This window comes from Lissotriton vulgaris, chromosome 9 (assembly GCF_964263255.1).
Source record: "Lissotriton vulgaris chromosome 9, aLisVul1.2, whole genome shotgun sequence".
NCBI lineage: Eukaryota > Metazoa > Chordata > Amphibia > Caudata > Salamandridae > Lissotriton > Lissotriton vulgaris.
Genome location: NC_141697.1, coordinates 138,596,787 through 138,611,228, shown reverse-complemented (window position 1 = coordinate 138,611,228; position 14,442 = coordinate 138,596,787). Strand labels below are relative to the sequence as shown.

The following is a 14,442-nucleotide window of genomic DNA, read 5'->3' as shown; positions in this document are numbered from 1 at the left end:
AAAAAGCGTTGGCTGGGCTGCATTTATTGCTTTTGATGAAAAGCCTTGATTGAATAGAAATGTTTCAATCCATTAAGAAACACAAGACTTCCAAATAATTCTTTTGTTAATGGACTGATGATAATTGAGGAATGAACAGTATTATTCTTTGAATTTTGGAAAGACAAATCAAGGAAGGACTTTTACATGCTCCTTTTTATCCAAAAATAGTATTACTTAGACTCTAACTACATTACTTTTTCAGATATGTAAAATGTTATGATTAAAATTAGTCTTGTCATTAATAGCACCAACTATGTGCTAGTACTTGCAAATGAATAAATCAGTCACATAGGTGCAGCAGAGGTCATAAATAGACTGTAAGTTAAAGCATTATTGAAACCCCAACTAAAGCTGCAATAACAAAGGTGAGTACACCATTTTAATCCCAAAATAACATTTATTAGGAAAAGGAGGAATAGTTGCAGAAAAAGTTAACTATCGTTCTAATGAATACAAGGACATGCACAGATTCCTGAAGTGAACCTATTCAGGCACCATACTAGGATCTCAGAGCTTTTTTTTTCAGCAGCAGTACACCATCACAAACACCATATTGAACCAGAATGCTGCATGCAAATGGAGGTTCCCAACCATGGTGCAGTGAAGTATCTCATGTGCAAAGAACACTCTAATGTTGGTGACAATACTTTTGCCCATAATTCTTTCCCATGCCCCCGTCAAGAGAAAGGACATACAGAATGCAGCCAAAAAAGGATTACATCTGCAGAATAAAATCTCCTCAGGATGGAAGGAGGGAGAGTCCTAATGAATCTACCTGAACCATTGAATGAAGCACAGAGAATGATAGCGAAGGTAACTTATTCTTCTAATAGCTATCCCCATTGGCAGAATACTTAAGTGATCCACTCCAAGTGGATTCCACCAGTTAATCCAGGACGTGTGCCGCTCTGCACCAATTTGTCTGTTGTATCTTTCAGCAGTCATTGGCGGCATCCACTTGAAGGAGCTTTTGATGGATTTTGTATTAAAGTGGATTTCTAGATAGATGTAATCCTCTGGATGTTATTCATGACTGTTAATACGGATTATTGTAGATGCCCCAAGTGCTTTAGATAGATGACATTGGTCCTGATGAGACCCTACAATGGAGACTGGATTGAAACTTTGATACCTTGTTCCCTGGTTACAGAATCAAAGGAGGGAATACAGTAATTAATATAATCCTTCAACACAAACTGTGTTTAAGCTGTTGATAACCAGGGATATATACAGTGCATTTTGGATCACTTTTGTATATATTCACTGACACCAGGACTGCGTCGTCTGCACTTTTCCAATGTACAGTTTGCACCGCATATGTATGTATCTCATATGAAGAGCAATATAATCTCCACCAAGGCATTAAGTGTTGGGTCTTGATTAATTTTTGTTTGATCATATATCAGAATAATACTAATTGCTTTACAATTCAACTTAATACATTTAAGTTAGAGTACAGGTATTCCTGGAATGAATCCCACGAACAGCTTTGATTTTATTATATTGCGTTGGTCTTGCTTGCTTGCCCCATGTCATATTTCGGGGAGGTCGCATGTGAATCCAGAAAAATCATCAGCTGCAAAACTACTCCTATTGGAAAGTAACCATTTCGTTTTGCAGCATGAATTCTTTCTGGATTCAAATGCTCTGAACTGATTTTTTAGCAGTGTCTGGCTCCTTGGGGGAGGTGGGCTGAAATGCGCTTGAGTTTGCACACAGGGTGTTTTAGTAATCTTTCGAACCTCTGCTTCCTTAGTTAGTAAGGTAAACGTGACAACCCCAGGTTAGAACCTAAGGTGGTTTAAACTGAGGTGGACACTATTTTTCAGTAGCCATCTTTGTGATGGCATGGTTAGGAATTCTGGGACAGGGTTATGCCCATGTCCAACAGGAAGTGGTCATATAGAGGGGTTTTGTGACCCAACGGGGAGTTCTGGAACTGATTAGCAGGACCTCAGAGCGGGTCTAGTTGAAATCACATCAGTTATCAAGAAAAAAGTGGGGATGAACATGTCAAAAAGGGCTACTTTCCTATATAACCGTAAACTTATAATGCCCATCTGGGGGTTAGACCTATCTACCAGTATCCTGATGTCAAATCAAAAGTAATGAGATATTTCGCTGCCCCTTTTATGTCAATTAATTAGTCAGCCCTAGGAATTAGGTGTGCATCAGTTTTAGTTAAGCACCGAGGCCCTTTAGTCCATACAAAACGTCAGCTTCTTTTTACCACCCTGTGGCTGGCCCAAGGGCTCTCAGAGGGTTTGATGCTCTCTTGGACATGATTAGACTGCCTGTAGATTTTACTTTTGAAATGTAGGCTGCCACTAGTGTCCACATCATGTGTACACCAGTTAGTCTGACCAGGGGTCAAAGAGAAGAGCTCAGAATACTAGTACGGGACTTGCCTGCAGTCAGCCTGTTGTTGGGCAGGGAGGGTGTCTGAAAAGACAACTCCTTCCACTGACCTATCTTTAGGGTTGGTGGAGAGGAGGGCAGCAGCACAAATGTTGCCACCCTAAGGGACCCCTCACCAAACAATGCAAGGCTACCAGTGCAGGCTGTGTGCCTTTGTGCAGACAAAAGTGAAAACACCATGTCACAGGGGTACCATTTACTAGGGACTTTCAACGGGTGCTAAAGGTTTTGGAAATTGGGGGAACAATTCTACAGTTTTGGGTAAGAGCTCTGGCACTGGGGACCTGGCTAGCAGGAACTCAGTGCACTTCCAGTCGAAATCACACCAGTTACCAGGCAAAAAGTGGGGGTGACCATGTCAAAAAGAGCTACATTCATTCTTTTAGTTTTGGGTTCTTAAACACATGATGGGCATGTTCCACTTTAGTAATAGTCTCCATTTTAGTTAGACTATCCACCTTATTTAGTTTTGGCACCAAATCTATCCAAGGTAATAGAGGCATCAATCTTTGATAATGTAGTTTGTCATTTTTCCTTTAATTATGCAGAATCATCAACATGTATGCCTATCGTATGTGCCTATCTCTCTAAGAACTGTGAAAGTGAGAAGTCATTCAGCTACTGACTTCAACAAAATCCCCAGTGTGACATCTGTGCAAGACAGGTGCCTTTTTCACGATCATATAAAATCAATAGCCAAAATAGTGTAGTCTGAAATGACGTCCTCTCACCGTATATGTCCATATGGAATCTCTGAGACTAACACCTTGGGGCACATAATCTGTCAGACATTCCTCAACTTATGTCAGAAATTCCAGTCTCTGATAAGATTCAGTATATAAGGACTGTCACTTGACCACTCAGTTAGGAGATAAACTTCACCCATGTTGCAGATGCAGATGCGCACAACACCAGTTTCCAATTCAACCAAAGAAGCCTCAAGCAAGACTTCCCGAGGCTTTACGAAGTATTCCATTCCGCCTTCTCGAACTGGTGCTAGGTTTAAGTTCTCTCAGACCCAATCTCCTAGCTCTTGGCATTGTGATTGTGATTGTGATTGGGTTCTTGTATAGCGCGCTACCACTCCACAGAGTATCTTGGCGCTTCAACTCCTAGTTGTCAGATATATGCTGAGAGATCATGATGGTGAAAGATCAAAAACACAGAGTGGGTCATAGCAACGCTTTGCAACCTGATTACGACAGAGAGTAGATCCAGGTTTTTAAGTCTTTCTTAAAGCAGAGTTCAGTTGTACTTTGATGCAGGGGCAAGGGAAGGTTGTTCCAGGCTTTCGACCCGATAACTGCAAGGGATTTCCCTCCCTTGGTCGTTAGCCTAAATCTGGGGACGTAAAGCAGATTAGTTGTGGATGACCTAAGGGTTCGTTTAGGCTGGTAGAGTTTAAAATACTTCCTCACGTACAGCGGGCCTTGTTGGTGGTAGGCTCTGTAGGTGATGGTAAGTACCTTAAAAAGGATGCGCTTATGCACCGGAAGCCAATGCAGTGCATCCAGTGCTGCCGATGCCGAGGACTTTCTGGGCAGTTTCAGGACAAGCCTGGCGGCTGCATGCTGGACCATTTGCAGTCTGTGCAGGGCCGATTTATTCAGCCCTGCATACAGACTGTTACAATAGTCTAGTCTGGGAGTTATGAGCGCTACAGCCACTGTCCGCCTGGCGCTTAGAGGGAGAAAATCGAAGAATTTCCTGAGGCTTTTAATAGTTCTAAAACAAGCCCCTGCTACTTCTTTAGCTTGTAGATTGAAGGACAAAGTGTTGTCGAACTTGATACCCAAGTTACGAGCAGCATTAATTGTCTTGGGAGGGGCTTCCACCATTTCTGGCCACCAGTCCTGTGGTGAGAAACAGTTATTGAGGCCGAAAGGGACGATCTCCGTTTTTGCTGAATTACATTTTAAGTGATTTTGAGTCATCCACTCAAATGTTACTGATAGACACTCTTTCAGCGTTTGTTCAGCATTAGTTTGGTTCTTATCGAGGGTCAGCACCAGTTGGGTGTCATCAGCGTAGGCAATTGTACTGATGTTAAAAGGTGGAAATAAGTTCCAACAGGGGTACCATATAAAGGTTGAATAGGGTTGGGCTCAAGCTTGAGCCCTGCGGCACCCCGGAGGTCAGGAACTTTTCCTCAGAATGAAAATTGCCTAGCATGACAACCTGCCGCCTCTGCTCCAGATAGTTCTTAAGCCATTCGAACACAGTTCCTGCTATGCCAGCATTGGTCAGGCGATGTAAAAGGATAGCATGGGACACCGTGTCGAAGGCTGCAGATAGGTCTAATAGGATCAGGACAGCCATTTTGCCCTGATCCAAGGCAGCACGAATGGTTTCAGCTGATGATAGTAGAGCTGACTCGGTAGAATGGTGAGCCCTGAAACCAGCTTGACACGGATGTAATATGTTATTACTTTCCATGTATGCCATCAGTTGTTTATGGACAAGGGATCGAGTGATTTTACAGACTACGGGGAGGAGGGAAATGGGGCGCAAGTTGGATAATGTCGAGGGGTCAGGTATTGATTTTTTCTGTAGCAGCCTGACAGCGGCCAGCTTCCATTGCGGAGGAATATCCCCCGATTGCAGGGACGCATTAATGAAGGAATTAATGCAGGGGTTGACCTCCTGTATTATGGTTCTCAGAAACATAGGGGGACAGGGATCAAATGGGGAACCAGATTTTGTGGCCAGTATCCTCTGATGAGATTCTTCCAAACTAATATGACTAAAAGTTGTCCACCTTGGATGGACTGAATTTGTGCCGGAATTGGCCTGAGAGTCTTTTAAGTCTGGTTGAGGGAAATCTTTAGTCAGGGTGTCAATTTTTAGGGCAAAGTAGTTGGCGATGTCATTGCACAGGGTCTGGGACGGTGGTATTTATCGTGATAAGGCTTTAGGTTTAGTGAAACTGTTGACTATTTTAAAAATTTCCTTATATTTATTTTTTGACGCTGCGATGCAGGAGGTGGTTTTCTTTGCGTTTTTAATCATTGCATGATAACGTCTCCTGGCATTCTTATAGTCCTGTTTCGCTCCACTCTCATATGTCTGGTGCCATTTACGTTCCAAGTGTCTAACACCGACTAGATGTTCTTTAAGTCTGTCGGAGAACCAAGGGGCAGACAGTCTTTTTATTCATAGTGCCTTTAGTACCTGGGTTCCTGATTTTATTGCCAATAGTGGCCATCCATCCCTCAAACTTCAGATTGTCTTCTAGAGTATCCCCTGATAAGGTGGGTTTGCTCTCTTTGATCCAATTGTCAAGGTCAGGATGTTCCAAGATTTTTCCCCAGCACGGGAGGTTTATCCCTTTCTTTACCGCCACCTTCGCATTTACTCTATTTCCCTTCAAGGGGATGGAAAATGCAATAAAATGATGGTCCGTCCAGATTTGGGGCTTCGGGGGTTTAACTAGTATCTCAGTTAAATTTGAACATATGCAATCAAGAGTGTGCCCTGCATTATGTGTTTAACAACAAGGGGTGGTGATGGACAGAGTTTCTGATTTAAGCAGAATACTCTCACCCAGTCAAGAGATCAGGGCTAGATCCAACACCATTTTTTTGCTCACTGCACCATCCCAGCTCAGAACCTGGCTATATGCAAATCAGTCTGTTCCTGTCCCAGTGCATGATGGGAACAGGACAAACTAAACTACCAAGCCAATTCTTACACTGGGAAGGAAACAAGCTTCCGGGGACCGGTTTCTGGCATTTCAGCCGTCGTCGGCCCGGCTTGCTTGAATCCTGATGGTGCAATGAGCAAGGGACTCACATCTGAGTATACCCTTCCACACTGAAATGCCACCCCCTTTTCTGAATCTGCATTATGTGTAGCATCGAGCATTTGAAGTTTTAGCCCTAAAACCTGTAGTGTTTCTTTAAAGCTCGAAGCATAGCAATCAGTGGAATCGTCAAGGTGGAGATTAAAATCTCCCAACAGGGTGAAATTAGCGTATCTGAGACTCAGGTCGCTTAACACCTCCCCCATGTTTTCAAGAAACTGGGTAGGATGTCCAGGAGGGCGGTACACCAGTATCCCTGCAAAAGTAAAGGTGTCCAGCGCTTGTATGCAAAAACTTAAGCTCTCAGCGCCTCTTATATCAGGCGGTTCTTTCATGACACATTTGATAGAATCCCTGTAGATAATAGCTAGGCCGCCCCCACGCTGTTCAATGCGATCTGGAGGGCGTGAACTATGTCAGGGTTTGACCACTCACGGAGCCAGGTTTCAGTAATGAAAAGGCAGTCCAAATCATTTTCCATGACGAGGTCAAGTATGTGTGAAGTTTTTGCCCATTGATCGTGCGTTAATTAAGCCACATCTTAGATTATTAGGGCTTTCTTCCTCAGTGGTAATGTGGTAGGGTTCTATTGTATGCTTACATACATGGCAGCAGATAGGACCCACCCATTTATCTACATTAAGAGAGTGAGTGCATCTAGTATATGTAGAATTATTGAGTGCTAAGATATCCTGTTTGGATAAATATGTCACCTGGGTGTCCTGGCTGGCCCCTAGCCCGTTCTCCAGCCAGTCCTCGGCGCGGACGAGCGCAGACGGGCTAGGCTCAGGCACGACTCCGGCGCAACGAGGGCGCGCCCGCTGTTCGCGTTCGCTGCGCGAAGTGGTGGCCATCTCCTTTTGTAGTCCCTTCTGGCGCGCTATGCCACAGGGAGTTGTAGTTTTCAGGGCAAAGTCGTGAGGGGGGCTGCAAGCGCGTCTCCGGCCACAGCACCTAGTCGTGTGTGAGGCACGGAGGGGAGCGCGAAAGCAATGCGGTAGGTGTAGGTGTTAGGGGCTCAGTACACTTTTTTAAAAATCGCCGCAGAGTAACACAGAATAAAATACACACATTTTTAAATACTAGCTAGCTATGACCCGGCTCAGCGAAGGTGCTCACATTAACTAGTCTAGATTTCAACACAGAAATAGCATTTCACCAGGCAAAACAACTCTGGTAGCAATGGAGTCTCGGAGTCTGGAGCATTGGTCTCGAAATAGCTGACAAGCTATTCCAGATAGACAACAAACCCTGTTGTGCAGATATATGAACCACCTCCGAAACTCAGGTTTATTTTTTTATTTCTCTGCTGAAACTAGCATATCGCTTAGAGATAGTACAGTGAGGGTGTAAGGCTATAAATTGTGATGTTATGATTTTTCCCCGTTATTGAAAAGCTTAGTTGCTTTTTATTACCTTCTGTGATGTTACCAATATTATGTGCACTTGATCTCCAAATTTTAAAATACATTTTTTTAAATAAACATGTTGAAATCCGTATTCTGTTTCTAGTGATCTTGAGTATGAAAATCTTAAATGAACAGTTGTTTGGGGTGAGTGCTGTGAGTAACCCAAAAGCAGTGACACTAGCGCCTTTATATATTGGGTGGGGTTCTGCTGAGCTACAATAACCAGTGTTTAACATTCAGAGCTGGTGCACTGCACTAAATTCACTTGTGCCACTCGTGGGTGTGAAAACAAACCTTGTAGAATCGAGCCAGAGAAAGCATTTACCCAACACTTTGGAAGAAACAGATTGCAAATCTTGTGCTGATCCTGCTGCGTAAACATGTGGTAGTAATTGGGGCAGAATTTAAGGGGGGCATTCTCCATCTTGAGCCAACGGTAGAAAAAAGAATCCCTTGTCACTTTTTTGTTTTCCTAAACAAACTACAGCTTTCAAACGCCATATCTTGTAACTGGGCCAGGACATCACATAGGATGCTTATGACAACATACAAGAGAGTCAGCAGAGCACAACTGCTAAGCTTGTGGACCTTGAAAATAAGTCCACTGTATTCAATGGAGTTTGCATGTAGTATTTTGATGAATCCATGCAATCTTGATGCAAACCAGCAAATAATTTTGTTTGTGTTCAGAAAGACTAGAACCAGCAAAACCAGCCGTCTGCTAAGGAGTAAAGGCAGAGTGTTCGCTAAGAGCCTGCATTAAAAGACTTGTTGGTAGAGGTAGTTGAAACAAAGATTTTACAGCTTAAAGAATCCAGGTGCATTATTCCATGTCTCAAGGGATATTAAGAATTGTACCAGGTTTCAGTTTTGAAGTGGATGCTTCTATAACCAGGCATTCAGGAGACAGGTGCAAAGATAGGTTAGTGGAGAAGATGTATAAGCTGATAACCATGATAGAGTCTCGATTCATGTTTTGACAATATGGTTAATGAGACTGTCAAAGACTAATAAAATACCATTTGTTATCCGTTTGCCTGAGAGTTTCTCATTGAGCAATGAGTTTTTGGGATCAACAGTTTCTTTTGAGAGCTTCCTCTTCTTATCATCATGCAACAGGGTGCTCTGGTGCTCCTTACAGTTTTTTGTGCTCATTGAAGCAGGACAGCTTTTCATCCAGAAGCAGGTGTGTCTACTACCTTTAAAAGGTCACCTCAACTTGCAGCCATTATACGTTTGGCATCCCATTCCTTATTAACATTTGAGTTTATGAGACTGCAGCAAAGGCATGCATATGTATTACTGACATCCGCCAGCGAATAGCTGAACAGAATTTGACGCTCTACATTTTAGGAAGGAACATGACCACCAAAAAACAGAAGAAAAACTTTGATAAAATCAATATAATACTGAGAAAACCTCAGAAGCTCCAGATCCTGCATCAAAAGCATGGTAAAAAGAACTGGTGTCACTAGCAGACGTGCTCTTTAAATAAAATATATGAAGCATCATCTTCGGGGGGTCTGTGAGGCTCCATTTGTGGCAGTGTAACATGTCATCTAGCATCAGTTGCAGTGTACTGCTAAGAAAAAGTTACCAGATAACCTGGAGAGGTTCACTTTAGCAATGTCTGGGAGTGAATATGAATTTGAACATGGCTTTTATTTTCTTATTGGGTTCTCTGCATATGCTGCATTACATCCTCCAAAACATGGTAGAGTATATTATGCAAAAATCATTGAAACACACTGTTTTTAAAGTTGTTTGGGAGAAACTAAAATATTTCGTATTCATTAACAGTCTATGCACCTACTAGGTTCAAATCTGGTGCATATTGGTCAAGTGTGTTAAAAGTAATGGGAGTGTGCGTTACTTCGTTTGTGTGACTATGTGACTACAGAAACTCCATGTTAAGGTCTGGTCTCTGATGCAGCAAAAACCACTGGACAGATGTACACCAAACTTGGCATGAAGATAAACACTGGCTCAGGACAAATCCTTTTTGAGGTTCGACCTAAGTCTGTTCAATAGTTTATGAGTAACAAAAAAATATTAACCTACAGCAGTATAAGTCTGCCCTTGTTTACTGTACACACCAAAATCATTGTACTTGTTTCTACTTTTTTGGGGGTAAACTAAACTAAGGCTCTGAACAGTCTCTCTCCAAATACCTGCTTGGATCCTCTTCTGGCTGTGAAGAATGCATCACAACTTCTCCATCGACATTTCAGCGTCTGGAAGTTAGTGTTGGTGTGATCCGTCAGGAGATGCTGTTTCAAGTGATCCACAACTCCAAATATCAGTGAGCAACCATGCCACTAAAAAAAAGCAAAGGTGTGAAAAATCAAATGAGCACTGATCGTATACATAAGAATGTACTAGTAGCTCTTCTGCTGTGTCTGCCCATACTCGTCAAGACTAATAGACTCCACAAGGAGCACAGCCAGTCACACTCACAGACGTTGCACTAATCCACATACGTACATTCAAGCTCAGAACATTTAACACACAGTATCGAAACAAAGGTTCAGAGTTAATGGAGACTGGCAGACCTTTTAGATACAGTAAGCGAGTAAGCCTCTCCATCTGAATCATACAGAAAAAAAGACTATCCCTTCATGATACTAAAAATACGGACAATCTCACAAAGCCGGGTTACAGACGGCATTAGCCACTCTCTAACAGGGGAGTGAAATTTAAGTGCACCCTCAATCTCCAAGCATAGCTTTGGCATCCTAAGATAGAGAAAACCCTGAGCGGGCTTTCAAAGGATCTAAAGACATCTTTTATTAAGAGAATTCAAATATAGGTCCCTATAAAGGCAGTCTACTAATCGTATTACATTAGCAGGCAGCAGACCTAATGGGCATGGCTATGGAAGCAATCATGGCAGAAACTATTTGAGCGAGCTACGCCAATCACTCAGTTCAATCTTCATTTCTCCTGAAGGGGACCCATTCCAAACATTAAGAATCGGGCTCCCGGGGGAGGAGCTTAGCGGGCATCCAAGATGGTCCCGTGAGCACAGGGCTCCCCGGACCCTCGCCACCCTTCGCAATCTATCCTGAAGTTATCCTGATTTCTCGGACGGATTCTTCGAAATGAACCTCGGCTGAGTTCATAACTCTTTTCAGAACTTAAATCGGACTTGGGCAACCGAAACTGCGTAGATCTGAACTTCTTGGGCCCACCTGGAGGCGAGCCGGGGACTGGGTGACTCATGGATCCGGGACAGAGTCGAACAACAACGGCAGTCGGGTCTCCTCAGTAGCCCCATCACCACTTTCGGTTTCGTTTCTGGATCCCGACACGGTTTGATTGTGAGACCGTATCCCTCGGCTTGGGGCCATTCCAGCCTCCATCTAATGCAACCACTGCCTTAACTCTGCAGTCGTTTAGATCACTCTTGTGCTTTTGTTTTGGCAATACGAGCCGGCTTTTGTGGTTTATTGGTGCCCGGCCTGACGGCGGCCATTTTCACCAGGTCTCGTGGGCCCCTCTGGGGCGCATCTTCCAACATGGCTGGTAAGGGTGACGCTGAGAAGCGAAAGACAAAGACACCTCTTCGTGGGGGACTGGTCCAGACAAATGTCATCGATCGCTACACTCAGCCCAAAGGATCCCCCAGACTCTCCAGTCGTACCCCAGAGGATGCCAGAGAGGACCCACCCGCTCCTGTTGATCTGCCCCTGCAGGACATCATGGGCGCCATCTCCAATATGAAGGAGACCATCGGTCAGCAAAAAGAGGCACTGGCTCGTAAAATCGACACGGTAGCCATCGATGTTACCTTGATCAGGGCTGACCTGTCCAAGACCAATGAGAAAGTGAAGTCATTGGATCTGAAGACTTCCAGCCTCACGACTGATGTGTCTGAACTTCAGACAGAGGTTGGTAACTTGAAATCTGCCAATGACTTGATGTCCCATCGGCTGGAGGATTTTGAGAACAGGGCGCGACGCAACAACATTCGCGTCATAGGTGTGGCAGAAAATCCAGAGCCTCACTCGGTAGATCTCCTGGTCGAGGATCTTGTCCTGACCCATCTTTCTCCCTCTGGACTCAGCAAGTTTTTTGCAGTGGAGCGTGCACATCGTGTGCCGGGTGGAAAGCCCAAGCCGGGCGCTCCTCCGCGGCCCTTCATTGCGAAACTCTTCCACTTCAGAGATAGAGATGCTATCCTGCAGGCTTCGAGAGTACATGGCCCGGTAAACTTTGAGAACTCCTCTGTCAACTATTTCCCGGACTTTACTCAGCATGTCCAGAGACAAAGGATGGCTTTCCAGGGGGTAAAACGACGTCTTCTGGGCCTTGGTTTGAAGTATGCAATGCTTTCCCCTACAAGGCTTCGAGTCGAGTATGAGGAGCAGACTTTCTTTTTTGATCGGCCGGACAATGTCAGTGACTGGCTGGACACCCTACCTGGCCGAGGTGATCGGACGGAACACCCTGGAGGTGCCGAAGGTGGTGAGCCTACGCAGAAGTGACTTTTCGGTCCCTGTCCTCCGAACATTAGACATTTCTCAGCTGGGTTCTATTTCTTTTCCTAATATGTTTCATTGCGGTCCACGTCTGGGTGGCGGGTGGCGACGGGCCTCTTTCCTCCTCCGGGGTCTTTTTGTAGAGTGGGGTTCTTAGGGCGACAGGCACACTGCACGTTGGGGTGGCTTTTTGGTCTACTGCAGGGGTGCAGGGAGGGGGGAGTTGTAACGGGTGTGGGTTGGGGGGTGGGATGGGGTGTTCGGGTGTGTGTTTTTTTCACTCAAGGCGACAAATTGTTCATTTCCTTGCTTCAGGTGTCCGGCTCTTGGTGGGGTGACCTATGCATTACTTGTGGGGATGGGGGGTAGTGGGTTGAGGTTGGTATCATGGAACGTCAATGGATTGGGGGATCGTATCAAACAGGGTGTTGTGTTGCAATATTTGCGTCGTTTGTCTCCTAATGTGGTACTCTTGCAGGAAACGCATTTGGTGGGAAACGTGTGTCATGCTTTAAACAGGTGGGGTTACCGACTGGTTGCTCACTCGGGGTTTACCACTGGTTCCAGAGGGGTTGGTATTTTGATCCGGTCTTCTCTCCCCATTGAGATAGATAATGTTATCCTTGATGACAGAGGGCGCTACACCGCTATCACCGGTAGGTGGGAGGGTAAAACTCTTTCCTTAATTACTGTATACATTCCCCCCGGGTCTCCAGACCTCTACTTTCTCTGATGTTGGCCGGATGATGCTGGGCCTCCCTGACAGTCTCCTCCTTATGGGTGGGGATTTTAATTCTGTGCTTTCAGGCAGTACGGATCGCCACCCTCCCAGGACACTTCCCACTTCCCAATCTTGGCTCGGGGGTTCATAGACACTTTAGGCCTTGTGCACTGCTGGAGGTTAATGCACCAGACGCAATGTCAGTACACTTTTCGCTCCAGGGCTCATGGGAGTCTATCCAGGCTCGATTATGTCCTTAAGCCCGCAGTCCAGTCTTCCTTCATCAGGGAGATTAGACATTTGGCCCGAGGCATTTCTGATCATTCTCCTTTGTGGCTTAGTTTTGACACGGGGATACATGCCGCTGGGCATATCGCCCCTATCAATCCATGGTATTTGCGCAACCCCAAAACCCGTAGTAGCCTGATAAAGTCCCTAGATTCTTACTTCCTGGAAAATGAGGAGTCTGTCTCGTCCTCTGTGTCCCTGTGGGAGGCATTCAAAACTGTCATTCGTGGTCAGGCCCTATCCCTAATAGCGGAGACCAAGAAGGCTCGGAATATGGAGAGTCTGGAGGCAGAAATACTTGAGTTGGAGGCCGACCTGGAATTAGGCGTCACCCGGGAGAAACTCCACGCCCTTAGTTTGAAGCAGTTTGATTATAAATCCCATGTTACGGATGCCGCCAAGACAATGTTCAGGGAACAGCAGGGTAGATTGTACGATGTTGGTGATAAGGCAGGCAAATTGATCGCATGGCTTGATAGAAAGGAAAGAGCGAATCGTGTGGTTCCCGTGATACAGACTTCAGATGGTGTGTGCGTGACTGACCCTGGCGAGACTGTGGAATGCTTTGCCGATTATTTTCGTGTGGTTTACTCCCCGGTGTCAGACAGAGATGAAGATTACTCTCGTTTGCTGCTGAGGGACATTGCTTTGCCTTGTCTGTCTGAGGAGGACCGAGAGCACCTGGAGGCCCCGTTGTCAGTTGATGAGATTGCTACCGCAATCCGTTCCCTCTGTTCTGGTAAGGCCATGGGCCCTAATTGCCTCCCTGTCGAACTGTATAAACTGCGCCCGGACAAAGTTGCGCCCTACCTTCGCTCAATGTTCAGGGAGTCACGTGAGCTCGGCGCCCTCCCTTATGATCAGCGTTTGGCTACTATAGTTGTGATTCCTAAGGAGGGCAAGCCTCGTGATCGCGGTGCGTCGTATCGGTTTATTTCCCTACTGAATGCCGAGCCTAAGATCCTTGCCAATCGCTTAATCACTGTAATGTGTGACCTGATCCACCTGGATCAATCCGGTTTAATTCCGCACCGAAACACTGTTCTTAACCTGCGGCGCCTACACGGTGTTCTCGCTAGGGCGGAGTCTCTATCTGAGCCGGCCATCTTGGCTTCCTTGGACCCCACAATGGCCTTTGATACGATCGAACGGCCATATCTTTGGGCCACTCTGGCGAAATTTGGTTTTGGTGCGGACTTTATTAGTTGGGTTAAACTTTTGTATTCGGATCCGTTAGCTCAGGTCGTCGTCAATGGCAGAGTGTCCCGGTCCTTTGCTCTC

The 14,442-nt window shown here is 45.3% G+C and overlaps 1 protein-coding gene across 4 annotated transcripts in view; it reads right to left on the bottom strand.

Moving 5' to 3' along the window:
• Positions 1-14,442, bottom strand: part of ZNF106 (zinc finger protein 106) — a 303,557-nt gene that overhangs the window by 38,418 nt on the left and 250,697 nt on the right. For all 4 annotated transcript variants that reach the window (XM_086937207.1, XM_086937206.1, XM_086937209.1 and 1 more), the window contains exon 22: positions 9,843-9,989. In XM_086937207.1, coding sequence (XP_086793333.1) covers positions 9,843-9,989 — 147 coding nt within the window. The remainder of the gene's footprint in view (positions 1-9,842; positions 9,990-14,442) is intronic.